This window comes from Octopus bimaculoides, chromosome 10 (assembly GCF_046866305.1).
Source record: "Octopus bimaculoides isolate indiv1 chromosome 10, ASM4686630v1, whole genome shotgun sequence".
Classification (NCBI taxonomy): domain Eukaryota; kingdom Metazoa; phylum Mollusca; class Cephalopoda; order Octopoda; family Octopodidae; genus Octopus; species Octopus bimaculoides.
In genome coordinates, this window is record NC_142937.1 from 6,917,169 (window position 1) to 6,935,552 (window position 18,384).

Consider the following 18,384-nt stretch of genomic DNA (forward strand, 5'->3'; position numbering starts at 1 on the left):
GTGTGTGTGGTGTGTGTGTGTGTGTGTGTGTGTGTGTGTGTGTGTGTGTGTGTGTGTGTGTGTGTGTGTGTGTGTGTGTGTGTGTGTGTGTGTGTGTGTGTGTGTGTGTGTGTGTATATATATATATATATATATATATATATACATAGTCAATCCAAACATGAACAAGCAAGTGTGTGTGTGAGTGTGTGTGATCATTATCATAATTCTCATGATCATTGATGTCTTTTCTTCATGAGTTGGATGATTCAACATCATCTCATGAATCAGAGGACCATGTTGTGCTCCAATGTCTGGGTTCCTTTGGTTGGATGCCTGCTTAACACAAACCCACTTTATAGAATGTATTCAGTGCTTTCTTCATGGCACTATCACAAGTGAGGTTGTCTCACAACACTTGTAAGATTTAAAGGGCCAAAAGAGCCCCTGTAACTGAAGTAAAAGAAAAAAAAAAGAATGTGTGTGATGATTTTTAGGGTAAAAATTGCTGAGAGGTGCAGATTTATAGTTCTAAGAGAGTTCTAGTGGTGAGAGATTACAAGAGTAGTCACTAATGGTGGGTGACGAGTATGGAAAGGACAGGAGAAAGGATAGGGATTAGTGTCAGTGGTTAGTGAGAAAGGGTAGGTATGGGTGGAAGGTGTGGAAGTAGGGAACAAGAAAGTGACATAATAATATATATATGTCTATATGTAAAATATCATCATTATCATCTAATGTTTGTTTTCCAGACTGGCATGAGTTAGACATAACAGATTCCAACAAGTCAGAAGACTGTATTACATTCCATTGCATCACATTTCCCTAGTTTCTATAACTGGATGCCTTTCTTAACACCAACCACTTCAATACTGTACACAGACAGCTTGATATAAAAACAAAAGTGCTAGGAATTTTGATGTTCATTGTTACCAGGACATATGTCTATTCCTGGATACACTAGAATCTCAAGCTCATGATGCACAAATTAGAGTGACGAATGCCGTACTGTACCATGTGTACAATATTTGAGTATAAATATCAATAATTTCTGAAGGTATAAGAATAATACATTAATGGCAACAGAAAGAAAATGAAAGCAACTCACTTGAATTGTATGAGAATCACTAGCCTGCCCAAGGATTTCTAGCAGAGCTGGATCAGACACAAAAAAGAAACGAGGGAAAACCAATCTCTTCTTCTCAAGATAACCAGTAAGTGACCTTTGACACATCTCCAACTGCTCTAATAGATAAGGCAACTGCTGGGATAAAATATCATCACCAACACAGCAGGCTACAATATTAGGTATCTCATGAGCACGTTGCATAATCCTCACCCAGGATTTGTCAATGGTGCTAAACCGTTTGGCTTCCTGAAAGCAAAGACAACAGAAATAATTTGAAAAATGTTTTATTCCTAAATGTTCGTTCACTGTATGAACAACAAAGGCATCAAATTTATCTTTATTTGGGTTTTTACAAAATCATAATTATCAGCTTGGAGCAAGTGAAGTGATATCTTTTATAAATTGGAATATGAAATGTGTGTGATACATACTTTAATTACAGTGGTCAACAAAATTAGATGTATGATACTCATTATGAATGCAAACCAACATTTTGAGACTAATTTTTCATGCTGATTACAAAATGTCACTCCATTTATATGCAACACATCAGTTTTTCAGTGGATACATGCAAATATTTACATATTTATATATATGAAATAATTAACACAATAAATAAGGAGATATTATTTTTAGAAAGCAAATTAGTTTATTGAATTAATAATCATCACTATCATTCTACAAAGAGTGAATACACAAAAAAAATGGGTCAGACAAAACAGACAAAGTTAGAACAACAGAGTTAGAGACATTGTAATTCGGATTTTCTGCTGTGTTCCTGATCTGGTTGATCATGGCAAAGTGTCCAGCTGTAGTCAGCCACCATACTGTCATTCCAGAAGCCTTGGTACCATTTCTCCAGAGCACTAATGTCCTGGTGAATCTTTTACCATGTTCATCAGACACTGTTCCAAGGTTATCTACAAAGAAATCTAGATGGCAATCCAAGAAGTGAACTTTCAGTGACATGTGACGACCCATTGCTAAGTAACGTTTCCGAAGATTCTTGATACCATCTTTGTAGTCCATTGACTTCTTGTTGCTCAAGAAATTCTCACTGATCCAATTGAAAGTATTACAGGCAGGCCGTTCCAGTTCATCTGGTGTTGTCTTGATGTTGACATCTTTGAGTACTATTATTATTATTATTATTTTATGTTTGACTTTTGTTTTGCATTTGTACAAGTTGGATCCAAGTCTCACCCAGAGACCTCAAGAGACAACAAGTTAGAAGTTCATGTAGGTGTTATGCCTAGGGTACCATATATTTGGATTTGTACAGTTTTGTTCAAGTGAATGTTTAAGAAACCATAAGAAAATTATGTGTTTGCTTTAAAATTTGAGATCACATAGACAGTATTTTACGTAGGATATGGGCAGTTCCCATGAGCACTATCTTTTGAACTTGAGCCATTTTGGGGTTTCCTGGTATCTGAGCTAGGTAGTAATCTGTCCGTTTCGCTGTGATCCCCAGGGCACCTATGACAATAGGTATTGTTTTCGTCTTCAGATTCCACATTTTGCTAATTTCTATTTCAAGATCTTTATATTTGCTCAGTTTTTGGTAGGTCTTGACAGATATGTTTATATCGATTGGGACAGTCATATCAATGAGGAGGCACGATTTTTGTCTGAAGTCTTTCAGTATGATGTCTGGCCTATTATTATTATTATTATTATTATTATTATTATTATCATTATCATTATCATTATTATTATCATTATCATTATTATTATTATCATTCAGGTTACTGCCTGGAATCGAACTCAGAATCTTGGGCAATTATGGAGTGAATTTTAGGGCTTATAAATCTAATATTTTCCTATCCTTCCTTAATACTGTTTCCCATATGCTATTCATATCTGCACTCGGTCTGCTTAGGAGGTTGTTGTGTCCTAGCATATGTGCTGCTTCTTTTAGGTTGGAGGGTATATCAGCCAAAATGTGTTAACAACAAAGAAGATGAGGACAAATATCCGTCAAATGTAAATAATGTAAATACTGTACAAAATTCCACATCTCTTAAATATAGAAATGCATACACATATTTGAAATCTGCATTAAAAACTACATTAAGTACACCTTGACGTATGCTTGATGAAAAATGCTTGTTGACCAGTATTGACCAAGTTTCAAAGTGCAGAGTTCAAATTCTTAGAAAACTAACTTCATTTCCAATCAGTTTTATAGCTGAATCAATAATCAATAATTCATAATTAATAAAAGAACAGGAATAGTAATGTTTCATAAATCATAGAGAAACTATTCAAGTAGTGAAGAGAATGATGTGTAAAGTTTGTAAGCCATTTTATTCTCTATGGCTTTAGATGATATGAACTCAGTTGTTCAATGAAAAAAGCTCTCAGATAGTAATCTACGTTTTCCTGTGTGGGGAGGGGAACTTATATCTCTTACCTATTTAGGTTAAATAGAAGGTATAGTGTAGCATTGATTATGTTATGTGAGCCCTTAATTTGTAATAACAAACCCACATTCTGTTAACACTTTGAAGAATATTTATCAGTTGCAAAGTTAATAGGATAGCTCTCAGTAATGTACTAAAGTCATTGTCATCGATTTAAGATAGTGAACCTTGATATGGTGTAATGCCATTAGTGGTATCAATAATTTCATTTAGATATGTTCTGGAAACATTCTAGTCAGCGTATCAATCTGTTTGTCCCTCTTGTGACATCCAAACTGAATAGATTTTTAGTCTCTGGAAGCATGCAGTGAACACTTTCAAAAACTTAGAATACTTTTCTCTTATCCATTTCAGGCCAATTTTCAAATCATCATAACCACCAATCACAAGTACTTAGATTTTTGATGCCATTATGCTTAGCTGGTTAGGCAGCAGCACTTTGGATCTCTTTAATACAGGCATTATTATCACAGGGTTACTGACAGATAAAACACTTTATCAACGTGTTATTAAGCTTTGAAACTTTTGTAACTCACTATGCTTCCATGTGACAATAGATTCCTGTTAATGATATTGATTTGCATCAATATTATAATTCAAACAAAATGCATGAGCTTATTCTAACCATTTATTCAAAACCTTGTAATTTTCGACATATACACTTCACAACCTTTTCCCACCAATGCACCAACCTCAAACATTCCACACTTCCTCATAAGTTTCAGAATATCTAGATCAAAGCTAAAATCATATGCTTCTTTTTCAGATTATTTTTCCATTATCCCACCATTCATCTCATGTGCTGTAAAATAACTATAGCAGAATAACTGAGAGAAAGCTTCAAGTGGTAACAATTGCCTGTGTCTAAGTACAACAAATTTATTATAAGTTTGAGATTCCTGTCTTCACCACTATCACCTTCCCTGCCAATGAAATGACCATGACCTACTTTGGAGCAAGTAAGAAAGTGTACTTCCACTATATGGATTGCCTCTTTGTCTCTGGCGCAAAATGTTCAACCCAAAACTCATCCTAGGTTAGGAAACAGTCAAGGAAACTAGCTGGATCTGCCTCAGTCAAGATCAGATTTCTCCATGATGGCATCAGCCTGGGGCACTTTTGATCAGATGTCGGAAGATGTGGCACCCACTGAGCAGAAACCTTTGTCATGCCAAGATCATTATGTAGAATATTGTCAATTATCCCATGGGATATACTAATAGCATTGGCTGTTTGATTTATAGTTGATCGCATGTCATCTATCAACATGTCATGAACATGATCGATATTTTCCTGTGGTGGCAGTTGTAGGACATCCAGATGTTGGGTCAGCTTCAAATCTCTCCCTTCCTCTCCTAAATTCAGCTGTTCACTTTTGCACAGTTGATAAAGCTGAAACATTATCCTTTAATGTAGGATCCATGTCAGCTTGAATATCCTTGAATGCTAAACAGTTTTTCTGCAGGTACTTGATAATGCCACAATGCAAAATTTTGCGTTTTCAAGAGAAGCCACTGCTATTTATATTTGAAGTCTTCTTTGAACAGTCAGATGTCAGTTTATCTGAGAATAAACAATGGGATTATTAATAAGAAGAGCTGAAATTAAGGCATGCAAGATTTCACATCCCAAGCATCACTCCTTCATAGTGAACCTATAAACTTTTCAGCACACCCTCGTGTGTATGTGTGTGTGTGTGTGTGTGTGTGTGTGTGTGTCTGTGTGTGTGTGTGTGTGTCTGTGTCTGTGTGTGTCTGTGTGTGTGTATTTTTTTGTTTGTTTGTGTCTCTCTATAAATAAAGAAACAATCTTATTTACCTGAGGTAGTTGTTTGGCAATATCACCTCCAACAAAGACAGCCTCCAAATAAATCCAAAGATTTTGTACCATGATCCAGTTCTCAATGATTTCAGCAGTGGTTGACAGATTTGTAACCCAGGTTTGAATGGCTGCTTTAAATGGAACATTGTATCTGAAATATAATCATTATCTCAAATTGAAGTTATGTACTCTATTCTGACTTTCAATATTCAATAAAGGGGATATTTTCATAGAAATAAAAATGTATATATTTTTACAGTTGTGATATTTTTCTTCATTGTGAGGCTTATTTATATTCATATTATATCAACATTATATATGTAAATTGTTAAAAAGAATGTTCAACCAATAAATAGGACAATAAGTTGGTAATTGTCTCTAGATTATAGTGAGTAAATATGATATACAATTCCAAAAGAATATTTTCAAATTCAAATGTAAGTCTCAAAACCACCCATTATATATGTACATTACATATGTGTGCATGTGTACACACACACACACACTCACATACACACACATACACACACATGTATATGATATATATTGGATAGTTCAGCTTAAAGGCGTACATTCTTCTTACAGTTAACCCATAGAAAGAATTTCAAACTTGGCCCTTTTTTGCTAAATCAAATCAGTCAGTCATCAAGTATTCAGCCTGCAGTATATAGTAAGGAGCCAGATATCTTGATGGTGGTTTCATTTTATAGCTATGTGGACAGAGCTATAACAGCATTGCTAGATAGATTATTCATGTCCAATATATTAAATATCAACCCTTTAATCAATTTCCTTTTATTATCAAGATATTAAAACACATAAGAAGAAAGGAAACATTTATTTCCAGTTTTCTAAATATTTTCTACTTCAGCAAATTTATCTATTGGAAAATGTTTTCATATTATTGATAAAATGGTTTTTACTAGAAATGACATCTTAGAAAAAATATTTAAATATTTAATGATTTTTTTATATAACATGAGAAGACACTAAGAAACAATGAATACAAAACAATTCATTTCTGTTGTGAGAAGATACAGAATATTGGTAAAGTGCAGGTTGTAAAGTTGAAGAGATACAAGATGATACAATTAACCAGGTGGGATCAGTAGTTAGACACAAGATTTGATCAGAAACTAAGAAATTAGTCTTTACAATTAACCAAGGTGCCCCAGCATGGCTACAGTCTAATGGCTGGAACAAGTAAAGGATAAAAGATAATACACAAAGCAATAAATACTCTCCAAGCATCCACCCCCACTACAGACTTCATCACCAAGGTAATGGAAACTATGAACTACTTCTAGTTTCTCCTCCTGGTATGTTACCCTCTATATCCGAAGTCTGTAGCTCCTCCTCCCTCTCATCAAATTTCTCAATGAGTATGTTCCTAAATCTCTGACTATGTGAAGGGTTCTTTAGCTTCCAAATCCTTCTTTTCTGGATTGGTCTGCTTCTTGGCATCCTTTTGGCCTCGAGTCTAAAGTCACTAATAACTAGTCATGCTGTGGGGTACATTCTTCACCAGGGAGGGTCTTTGTATTTAAGAGCAACCTTGCATCCCACTGTCTGGTGAGGATGAAATCGATCTGGCTAGTAAAGTCACCTAATTGATAGGTTATCAGGTGGCTGTCTGGCTTCCTGAAGTTAGTGTTGCAGATTAATAGGCTGCATGCATCACAGAACTCCAGTAGCCTAGTCCCCTCTTCGTTTCGGGAACCAATGCCATGGCCCCTGGGAACACCATGGAAGATACCAGATTGTCATCTGACCTGCCCATTAAAATCTCCATCCACAAAGATGAGGTAATTGCCACTCATCTTTGAGGTAGCCTGTAGAAGGATTTCATAAAAGTAGTCCTTCTGATCGTTTGGTAAGCCCGCTTATGGGGCATAGGCAGAGATAATTGTAATTATACTATTCTGCAGGACGAGCCTGAGCTTAAGTAGTCTATAGCATACTCTGACTACCTCTATGACCTTATCCACTCATTCCTTCACAAGGATTATGCCAACATCCCTACTCTATCACTGTTACCTTCCCAGAAGATTTTATATCTATGTGCTTTGCCTGTGAGGACCCTGACTAAAGCTCCTCTCCACCTTACCTCTTGTATGCAGCATACAGCAACACGTCTATGAAGTAACTACTCTCATTGACTTTAATGCAGGATCAAGGCTAAGTCTGAAGTAGTCTCCTCACTTGGCCTGTCTTTGTTGAACATGCAAACTCTTCAAACAACTTTAATCTCTTTATTGCTACCACACTCAGTTGTTTACTCCATGAATGCTTCTGGAGACACATATATCATAAAATAACTCTTCTCCTTTCCTGACCTTCTTCATTGCAAACAAATAATGGGTTCCAAGCAGAAGCAATGTGCTGTCATTGAGCTCTTGATGAAGGAGAGATGCAAACCATCCAACATCCACAGAAGACTACAGACTGGAGACGGAGATGATACCAGTGACAAGCGCAATGTGTACAGATGCATAGAAAAGTTTAAAAGGAGGGAAACATTGAAGCAAACCATGCCGTGGGAGACCATCAGCACTGACACAAATCACCAGTGAATAGACAAACTGATTTGTGCAGACAGATGAGTCACAGTCATGATCTTGCTGCACAGCTGGACTGTGATCTTGTGTATTACAGAAGATAGTAGAAAAATTAAGAGCTCATAAGCTCAGGTCCTTTACTCAACTCTATGTCAAACAACTTTGATTCAACCTTGAAGCAGATGCTGACAATGATGATCTACACCAGTGTTACTCAAAGTAGTTTTCCGTGGACCGGTGCCAGTCTGCAAACCATCAGCTGCCAGTACACAGTGAGTTTCCAGAAAAGAAAGAAGCAATAGAATTAATATTACCAAGAAATATAACTCATCCTTGGCACATTGACAAAAATTAACTGCCAGTACACCATATCAGATAGTTTGAGAAGCACTGATCTACAACAACAGAAAAGTAAGTTCCACTTCCTCCCAGGAACTCCTATTGCACCATCTCCCATCATGCAGCAGATAAAATATTTTGGTGGCAAGTATATACTCAACTTGACTTCTGCATTTGATTTAAATTTTGCTGCAGTGTTTATGTTTAAAAATTGATATTTTCATGCACAAAATGTGTTTATACTGCTTTTTCCTTTTATTTAAGAAAAAAAAAATTGATAGAATGTATCTCAACTTTTAGCATGGAAATCAATCAGAAAATAGACATTCTGTTATAAAATTCTGCATGGCAGCAAAATGTTCAGAATTGCAGAAATCCTTAATGTGAGGGATTCTTGTTTGTTTGTTTGTTTGTATGTATGTATGTATGCATGTATGTATGTATGTATGTATGTATGTGTGTGTGTGCATGTGTGCATCTTTCATTAATGTATATCTGCAAAAGATGTAAATATTGAGATAAATCAGAAAACTTGTGCTCTCAAATAAAAATAACCAGTGTAATACTTGTTCTGGCTAAGTCGTACAAACAATCCCCTGTTGCACTTGACAGAAAAGGCAATGAACCATTTAAATCCAATAACTTAGAATACTGTCCTTCACCTAATGCAATGCAAAATATATTCTTAAACAACTCTTTGTGAAACTACCAAATATTACAAGTTGAGGTAAGTCAGACGCTATTAGATTGAAGTTATATGATTTGTATCTGTATGTGCATATAAATTCAGATATGATATCACATAATCTTAATCTGGAATATCTGGATCATAACCTGCTAGCACACATATTTTCACTGTGTGAGAAAATATGGATACTGACATATTAATTATTGATATGTATGTATGTATGTATGTATGTATGTATGTATGTGCATTTTGTTGTCAACAACATTTCATATAAATAACTTTCAAGTAACAACCTCATCCAATCTTTACATAATATATGGATCCTTCCATCCTTTCTTATTCTTAATCTTTCTTCTAAATTCTCTGCAAAATTTTGATTAGCTCATATCAATACTGGTATTTCAAAACATTGTTACTGATTAATAAATGCTCTGAATTTATTACCAGGTGCCACCATAATTATGGAAAGACTTTTAAGAAATACAAAAGGAAATTTGTTTATTTGGGAATTATTTCTTATTCCAGTTACCATCTGAAATCCATTTTGGAAAGACTTCTAAAGCAGTTTCAGCACCAATATATCAGGAGTACAATATGAATATTTAAATTTTGGTACTTTTATGGAAATGTCTGTTGGAGTACCAGCACAACTACATTTATTTCTTTACCAGAGAATATTCTTTGTGTTTGAAAATTTGACTGAGTCAAGTACAAAGAATATAAGAAAGAAAATTTTTTTCATTTTTTCATCTCTTTGTATAAAAGTACAAACCCTTGGCAATACTCAACCACCCCATTTATATTGTGGTCCTTATACCTGGCACTTCGCTATCATCTCACTCTCGCTCTCCTTTGTGCTCTCTCTCTCTCTCTCTCTCACACTGGGTAACCATGTATCTCCTCTGCAGCAAGACACTTGTTTCCCTCCTTCTGTTACACACATCTGTGTGTATTGAAATTTAGTTACCTAATTTTTTTTCTATTTTTGGTAAGACATGCCATATAAAGCCTTAATAACATTTGTCTTCTTTATCTGTATCTGCATGTCTGAATACACCTGTATGTGTAACCACCTGAAATCTGTGGTAAATAACATCTGACCCCTGCCCCTGTAATGCCAACATCTGGCAAACTATTTTAATGTAGCAGACAAAATGATATCACTGTAATAAAACAAGTGTATGTGTATGATTCCTTATCTAAATAGCTAATAGAATAGATATACCACAAGAGCATTAAAATACTTTTGAAGAACATTGCTCTAAAATACTTTTTGAGATAGAAACTGTAAACAAACCTGGTGTTTCGTAATTACTGCAACATGAATTCAATAAAACTAAGACCAGATGTTTAAGACAAGTATGGAGTGGCCAGTTATTAAAATTCTTAAAATGGTAAAGCAGGTGTGAATAAAGAGGAAAAGCAGCAGGACAGACAGTATTTGTATTAACTGCCAATTAATTGGTTGCTTCTAGAAGTTCTTTTTTTATTTAGGGTAATATGAGAGTTTCAGAAATAACAATATAGAATGATTTTCTTTGAGTGCCTTAGAATTTAACTATTGAAAAGTTTGCAAGATGCAACAAAAAATTTAGGAAAAATAAAAAAGGAAATAAGTGGAAATTTTACTGGTGAATGTGTTAAATTATAAGGCACCAAAAGAGAATGAGTCTCCCCAGACACAACAGTATATGCTTCAAAACACGAACTCATATAAAGAATCTTGCAAACCAAATCCAAAAACGAAATATAGAATGAATTATTCTTCCCTGTGTCGTTTTTGATAACTGATTATCCCATGGGAGAATTTATAAGCACAATTTAGAAGCGGTAGCTTGGTGTTAAGATCCATAGTATATTGTACAAGGCGGTATCAAAAGGTTCCCGAACTAGTTATGTTTAATTAAATATAACTTATTTACCTAAGTTTTAACATCATCTCCTTCAAAATAGTCACCTCGTGCAGCAATACATTGGTCCCAGTGTTCCTGTCACTTTTGGAATCTAGCCTTTAAGTCGTTTTCTGTAAGTGAGTTTAGGACATTCTGCAATTTGCTCTTGATCTCGACAACAGTGTAAAAACAGTGAACTCTGAGATACATTGTCGTCTTGGGAAAAAGATGGAAGTCTGCAGGTGCTAAATCTTTTGAATAGGACTGGTGTGGAAGGGACGAGTGAGGAGAGCTCAGCGACAGGATACATTGTCATGTTGGAGAATCCAACTCTTCAAGCTCCACAGATCTGGTTGTTTTCATCAAATGTCCTCCCTCAACTGCTTCAAAATATTGCAGTAGAACTTTCGATTGATGGTCTGGCCCTGGGGGACAAATTCTCAATGTACAATACCACATTTCCGGGGGTGACACTTTTGGCAGGTCTTCCAGATCAATCATTGTCTTCCAGAAATGTTCTTCTGTTTTTGAAATGCCTGTACCACTCAAAACATTGTGTACAACCTATTGCCTCATCGCTGTAAGCTTGCCAAAGCATGCTCAATATCTCTGTAGAGGACTTTCCAAGTTTAATGCAATATTTCATGATTGCTCTTTGTTTCAACTTCCTGTCCATGACAAAATCACAGATTACAGCATACATGTGGTCACAAAAACATAAATTTTACAACTTGTGAAATAAACACGATGTCACTCAGCACTCTGCCTCATGATGATCACTGCTAGCCCTCACTGTGCACACAACCAAGTGTTGCCATCTGTTGGTGTGCTGCTGAACTAGTCCAGGAACTTTTTGATACCACTTTGTGAACTTCTTTGCATTAAATTATGGATGAAGAGTATTTGTTTCTTTTTATATTACTTCGACAGTGTGGTGGATTGACAGAATTGGTTAAACATCAGACAAAATGCCTCGTAATATTTAGTTTCTCCTCTTTATATGCCATTTTCAAATCCCACTCTGTCTTTCATTCATACAGAGTTGACAAAATAAGTACTAACATGTGAAACTGGGTACATTTATATCTTTGTGAAAACTGAGCTTCTGTTCCAATAATAGAGAAGAAAACCATTCAAAATTCCAAATGTAAGAACATTTTAAACATACTTCATCTTCATTCATTTTTTTCTGTATGTATTATATTTCAAACTATCATGTATATAATAAGAATTCTTGAGATTTTGCACAATAAAAACTGCTGTACACAAATCACTACTAACTGTACAACATGTATTGTTCCATCTAACTTTATGTGGTACTTATTATATCATCGATTTTTCCTACAAGCTATTGAGCCTTTTTTGTAATGTGTTTTTAGAAAAAGAATATTATTGTCTGATGTTAGCTTATAAATTCATGTTACTCTCAATAAATTACAATTTATAACAAATTTTTGCTAAAGATAGCCTGCAGGTTTTTCCATCCAACATGACAATTATGTTCACCAATAAAGGGAGGTATGTGAGCAATTTATTATTTTTGTAATTGCTACTTTCTAAAGCAAGGGTTGAGGTGTGGTTGATGGTAAATATCAGTATGGGGTTGGAGGGAGAATTGGGAGAGATAGAAGTGTGTTTTGTAAATTATGTTGTGACTTATTGCACAACTTTAACAGAGGTCTCCCCAATCTGAAACTAATAATACCACAGATATTATCACTTGAAGTATACATTTTCTAACAGCTAAAGGAAACTTTCTTAACTGCAAATCAGAATAAGAGATGTTTTATGCAATGAAGAAAAGATGTGTGTATGTGTGTATGCATGCGTGCGTGCGTGCGTGCGTGCGTGCGTGCGTGTGTGTGTGTGAACGTGTTTATGCATGTCTGTGTGTTCTGTTGTAGTTTTGCAATAAGTCACAACATAATTTACTACCTCTTTGTCAAAAAACACTTCTATCTCTCCCAATTCTCCCTCCAACCCCATACTGATATTTACCATCAACCACACCCCAACCCTTGCTCATCACTCACTACATTTAACTCTAGCTCTGTCTCTAACCATCTTTCACTTTCTGATGCAACCTTCTCTCCATTCCTCTGTCACATCCTACAAGTTCCACTGGATAAAAGATAGCACCCAAGAAAGTATCTCTGTCTGGCCAGGACTACATAGGCACCCGAAACAATAGGAAAAAGATGGTAGATGCTACCAAGTCATATTTACTTGCTAGTGAAAGCTGTATATATTTTTTAAATATAAATACACTTGCACACAAATTTATGTATTATTTGGTTTATATCGAAATTGAAACCTAATACTTGTCATAATTATAATGGTCAATAAAACTTACTGTAACAAACTTGATTTACTGACCAGCAGATAATGTATGTAAAAATATAAAACCATTATTAAATGTTATCCAGGAATCTTTGTTTATATTAGACTAAAATTAAAATGTACTACATGTAAAATGTTGAGGCTAAAATCCTGAATCTTTATTACTAAATAAATTACAACAGGTGCAGGAGTGGCTGTGTGGTAAGTAGCTTGCTTACCAACCACATGGTTCTGGGTTCAGTCCCACTGCATGGCACCTTGGGCAAGTGTCTTCTACTATAGCCTTGGGTTGACCAAAGCTTTATGAGTGAATTTGGTAGACAGAAACTGAAAGAAGCGTGTTGTGTATATATATATATGTGTGTGTGTGTGTGTGTGTGTGTGTGTGTGTGTGTGTGTGTGTGTGTGTGTGTGTATATGTATATGTTTGTGTGTCTGTTTTTGTTCCCCCACCATCGCTTGACAACCGATGTTGGTGTGTTTACGTCCCCCGTAACTTAACAGTTCAGCAAAGGAGAACGCTAGGATAGGTGGCTGGACTTATAAAGAATGAGTCCTGGGGTTGAATTGTTCGACTAAAGGCGATGCTCCAGCATGACCACAGTCAAATGACTGAAGCAAGTAAAAGCACATAAAAGGTAAGAACTTTTTTTACCGAGGTTTCCAGACTATTTCAATTCAACTGAACTATTTTTATTTTGCTTCAAAGATGAATACATTGAAAGCATATTAAGATATTAACATCTAATTTTATTTTATTTAGTCAAAACATTAATACTCGGGAAAGTGAAACAGATGATGTTAATATGTAACTATGAAGAGCAAATGACCAATCAGAGATTGACTTCACTTTCATGTCACAAGTGAATATAAGACATAAAACCCACATAATGTTGATATTAAATGACACCAATAGCAATATGTGACACTGAGAGCAATTTGTAGTTGAGCAATAGATATTACAATTTTCCTGCAAAGCTAACTATGTTCAAAGCATAATAGTTAAAATCATTGGCTACAAAATTGGGTGGAGATGTAAAACAAGATTTACAGTTTAGATGGCTATGAGCTGCTTAAAACTTTTGAAAACCAGCTCAGATGACTTTCTGACTTTTAATGATTTAGCTCAATCAAGGAAGGCACAAGCATAATGTCAAGCTGCATGATAACTTTGTCTGGAAGATTGTCAATGATAGGAAGAATATCCAGCGTTTCCAGTCAACTATAGAGGAAATACCACAAGACAATAATCAAGGCCTCTTGTCATGTCCCTCAATGACGGCTACATTTGGATGCTGCAACTGGCATTCAGTGTCAGATGAAGACAGAGAATGATCAACGAACAGTCCTATGGTGACATTCCAAGTTGACAAGCAAGATGACAACGTGGATGCAACTTGCTGGAACGTTCAGAGTTGCCTACTGGCCAAAACATCTCCTGAAAATCAATCCATGAGAGAACAAAACAAGGACAGCATTCTAAAACCAGGATCAAGACCCCAGATCGAGGATAGTGGAGCCATGACTACAATGATACTGGGAAAGCACCTTGGGAAACGTTAGTCATCATATCAGTCGTATTATTTGCTTCAGAGCAGTTCTAATTTTACTCATCTCTGTTAAGAAGCTAGATAACACATTTGATGCTCAGTGGTCCTTTAACCTGCAGCATATCGAACATATAGACACAAATACCAACATGTAAACATACATACATATCTACACAGCAGGCATCAGAACAAAGCTATAGTAGGAGAAATTCACAGAATAATGTAGTGGAATTGTGTCAGGAACAATCAAGTTGGAAAAGAAAGGCCTTACTCATAAATTCACAACCACATTTCTACATGTATGTATAATCTCTCACTTTCTCTCTTTATACACACACATATATGTTCACATATACATACTTATGTATATATGTACACATACACGTACTTATGTATACATGAACACACACACACACACACACATCTGTCCTCGTCTGTTGTTGTTTTTTCGTATATTCTCCCATATATATATATATATATATATATATATATATACATATATATATACATACAAAAACACACAAATATATATATACATTTATATACAGTATATATCTGTATTAGGTGAAGGTGCATGGTTCAATGGTTCGAGTATCGGGATCACAATCATGTGGTAGTGAGTTCAATCCCCTGTGAGTTGTGTTCTTGAGCAAGACACTTTATTTCATGTCGCTCCAGTGCATTCAGTTGTAGAAATGAGTTGCAATGTCACTGGTGCCAAACTGTTGCAATGCTACTGGTGTATCAGTCTTTGCTTTTTCCTTTGGATAACATTGGTGGTGTGGAGAGGGAAGGCTGGTATTCATGGGTGACTGCTGGCCTTCCATAAACAACCTTGCCTGGATATGTGCCTCAGAGGGGAACTTTCTAGGTGCAATCCTATGGTCGTTCATGATCAGAGGGGATCTTTATATCTATATTATGTATACACATACAAACATGTATGTATGTATATCTTTGTGTATATCTATAATAATTAGGGGGATAAATACAATCTGGTCAATTACCTTATCAGTACTTCATGTAAGAACCTGGTTAGTGTAGTACTCCAATAACCAAAGGAAGATAAGTTACACTTCATCAAATAAAGAGCACTCCATGATTTCAAGTTATGATACAGTAGGTATGTTATGTGTCTCACTGAGTGAAATATAATTAGGTTAACTAAGTAAAAAAGAAGTCAGATCATTGTTATGGATGTTTCTATAAACAAACACTTATTCCATATCACATTTAAAGTTATGCAGCTCATGTGATATATGTAATAACATCACTTTTCATTCACTTCCTCAGACTTAATAATTTGAAACACAATCAACTTATGAGATAAATATGTGAAGCAGGATAAATTTATATCATCTTATGGGTGTGTCAACATGCAAATAGACCAAATTATATAACCTTCGCCAACAAATCTCCTAGCATATTATAAGTCAGATATGATTAAAGTTGATTTATATAGATAGATAAGACACAGATGCTATAAATGGCATGTCAGACTTGCCAAAAAAAAAATGGAAAAAAATGTCTATACACACCAACTTAAATGCTAATATACAATACTACATTTCTTGGTCCATGGTAAGAACTGTATAATATGATAGTAATTCGAAGTTATGTAATCTTTCTTTAGAAGAGATGTTATTTTATTATCCAAAGAAAAACTGATTAATAAATGCTCTGAATTTATTACCAGGTGCCACCATAAGTATGGAAAGACTTTCAAGAAATACAAAAGGAAATTTGTTTATTTGGGAATTATTAATTATTCCAGTTACCATCTGAAACCCATTTTGGAAAGGCTTCTAAAACAGCTTCAGCACCAATATATCAGGAGTACAATATGAATATTTAAATTTTGGTACTTTTATGGAAATGTCTGTTGGAGTACCAGCACAACTACATTTATTTCTTTACCAGAGAATATTCTTTGTGTTTGAAAATTTGACTGAGTCAAGTACAAAGAATATAAGAAAGAAAAATTTTTTTCATTTTTTCATCTCTTTGTATAAAAGTGCATACCCTTGGCAATACTCAACCACCCCATTTATATTCTGGTCCTTATACCTGGCACTTCGCTATCATCTCTCCCTTGTGCTTTCACACCCTCACTCTCTTCCACTCTCCCATTTTTGATTTCTCTCATTCTCTCTCTCTCTCTCTCTCTCTCTCTTGCTCGCTCCTTCTGACTGGGTAGCCATATATCTCCTCACTAGCAACACACCTGTTTCTGTCCTCATTCTCTTTCTCTTGCTAGGTAACCATGTATCTCCTCTGCAGCAAGACACTTGTTTCCCTCCTTCTGTTACACACATCTGTGTGTATTGAAATTTAGTTACCTAATTTCTTTTCTATTTTCAGCAAGACATGCCATATAAAGCCTTAATAACATTTGTCTTCTTTATCTGTATCTGCATGTCTAAATACACCTGTATGTGTAACCACCTGAAATCTGTGGTAAATAACATCTGACCCCTGTAATGCCAATATCTGGCAAACTACTGTAATGTAGCAAACAAAAAGATATCACTATGATAAAACAAATGTGTGTGAGTGATTCTTTATCTAAATAGCTGATAGAATAGATATACCACAAGAGTATTAAAATACCTTTGAAGAACGTTGCTCTAAAATACCTTTTGAGATAGGAACTGTTAACAAACCTATGATTTATTACAGTGTCTAAAAACAAAACATTTTTTTATTTTTTGCTTTTATTTTTCTATTCTATACTTTTTCTGATTAATCCTTCTTCTTCACTAGTTAAATCAAACCAGAGTTTTGTTTTGTTTTCCTTGTAATATGCAAATGTAACCATGAAAACACACCTACTCAATTTGAGTTTAAATTATTGATAAGTCAAATATGTACAGTAAATAATTTATATGCATAATTTAAAAGAGTTAAATTTCGAAGGATATCAATAACACCTCCATTGCATGTATTATTGCATAATATAACAATGTTCATGAGATCAAATTTAGATTAAACAATTGTAAACTGATGTAATACAAAGATATACTCAGTCCAATCACCTTGATGGTACTGAGGGGCTATAATGATAAATACTAATATCTACCATTTTTCAATCACCTTGGGTGAGTTGTCTCGCCTGCCTGGTGCATTCAGTGTTCATTAATACCCAGTGTCATGCAAGGAGGAGTCCCAGGATGCTATCCCACAGCAAGTTGGTGTATAAACAAAAAACATACACTGTGAATGTGTGACCGATAACATTATTAAACTTGCTTGTGATTCAAAATTTAATATATATCTATATATCTATACACATACACATATGCATATACAAACACATGTATATATGTATGTGTGTGTAAATATACATATATGCATATACATATATATATATATATACATATATATATATACATATATATATATATATATATACATATATATATACATATATATATATATACATATATATATATATATACATATATATATATATACATATATATATATATACATATATATATATATACATATATATATATATATATATATATACATATATATACATATATATATATATACATATATATATATATATACATATATATACATATATATATATATATACATATATATATATATATACATATATATATATATATACATATATATACATATATATATAT

General features: G+C 34.5%; 1 protein-coding gene across 1 annotated transcript in view; it reads right to left on the bottom strand.

The window, feature by feature from the left end:
• Positions 1-18,384, bottom strand: part of LOC106871452 (dynein axonemal heavy chain 5) — a 330,351-nt gene that overhangs the window by 133,183 nt on the left and 178,784 nt on the right. The window contains exons 33-34 of the mRNA XM_089358345.1: positions 5,353-5,506; positions 1,088-1,354 (exon numbers count right to left, since the gene is read on the bottom strand). Coding sequence (XP_089214471.1) covers positions 1,088-1,354; positions 5,353-5,506 — 421 coding nt within the window. The remainder of the gene's footprint in view (positions 1-1,087; positions 1,355-5,352; positions 5,507-18,384) is intronic.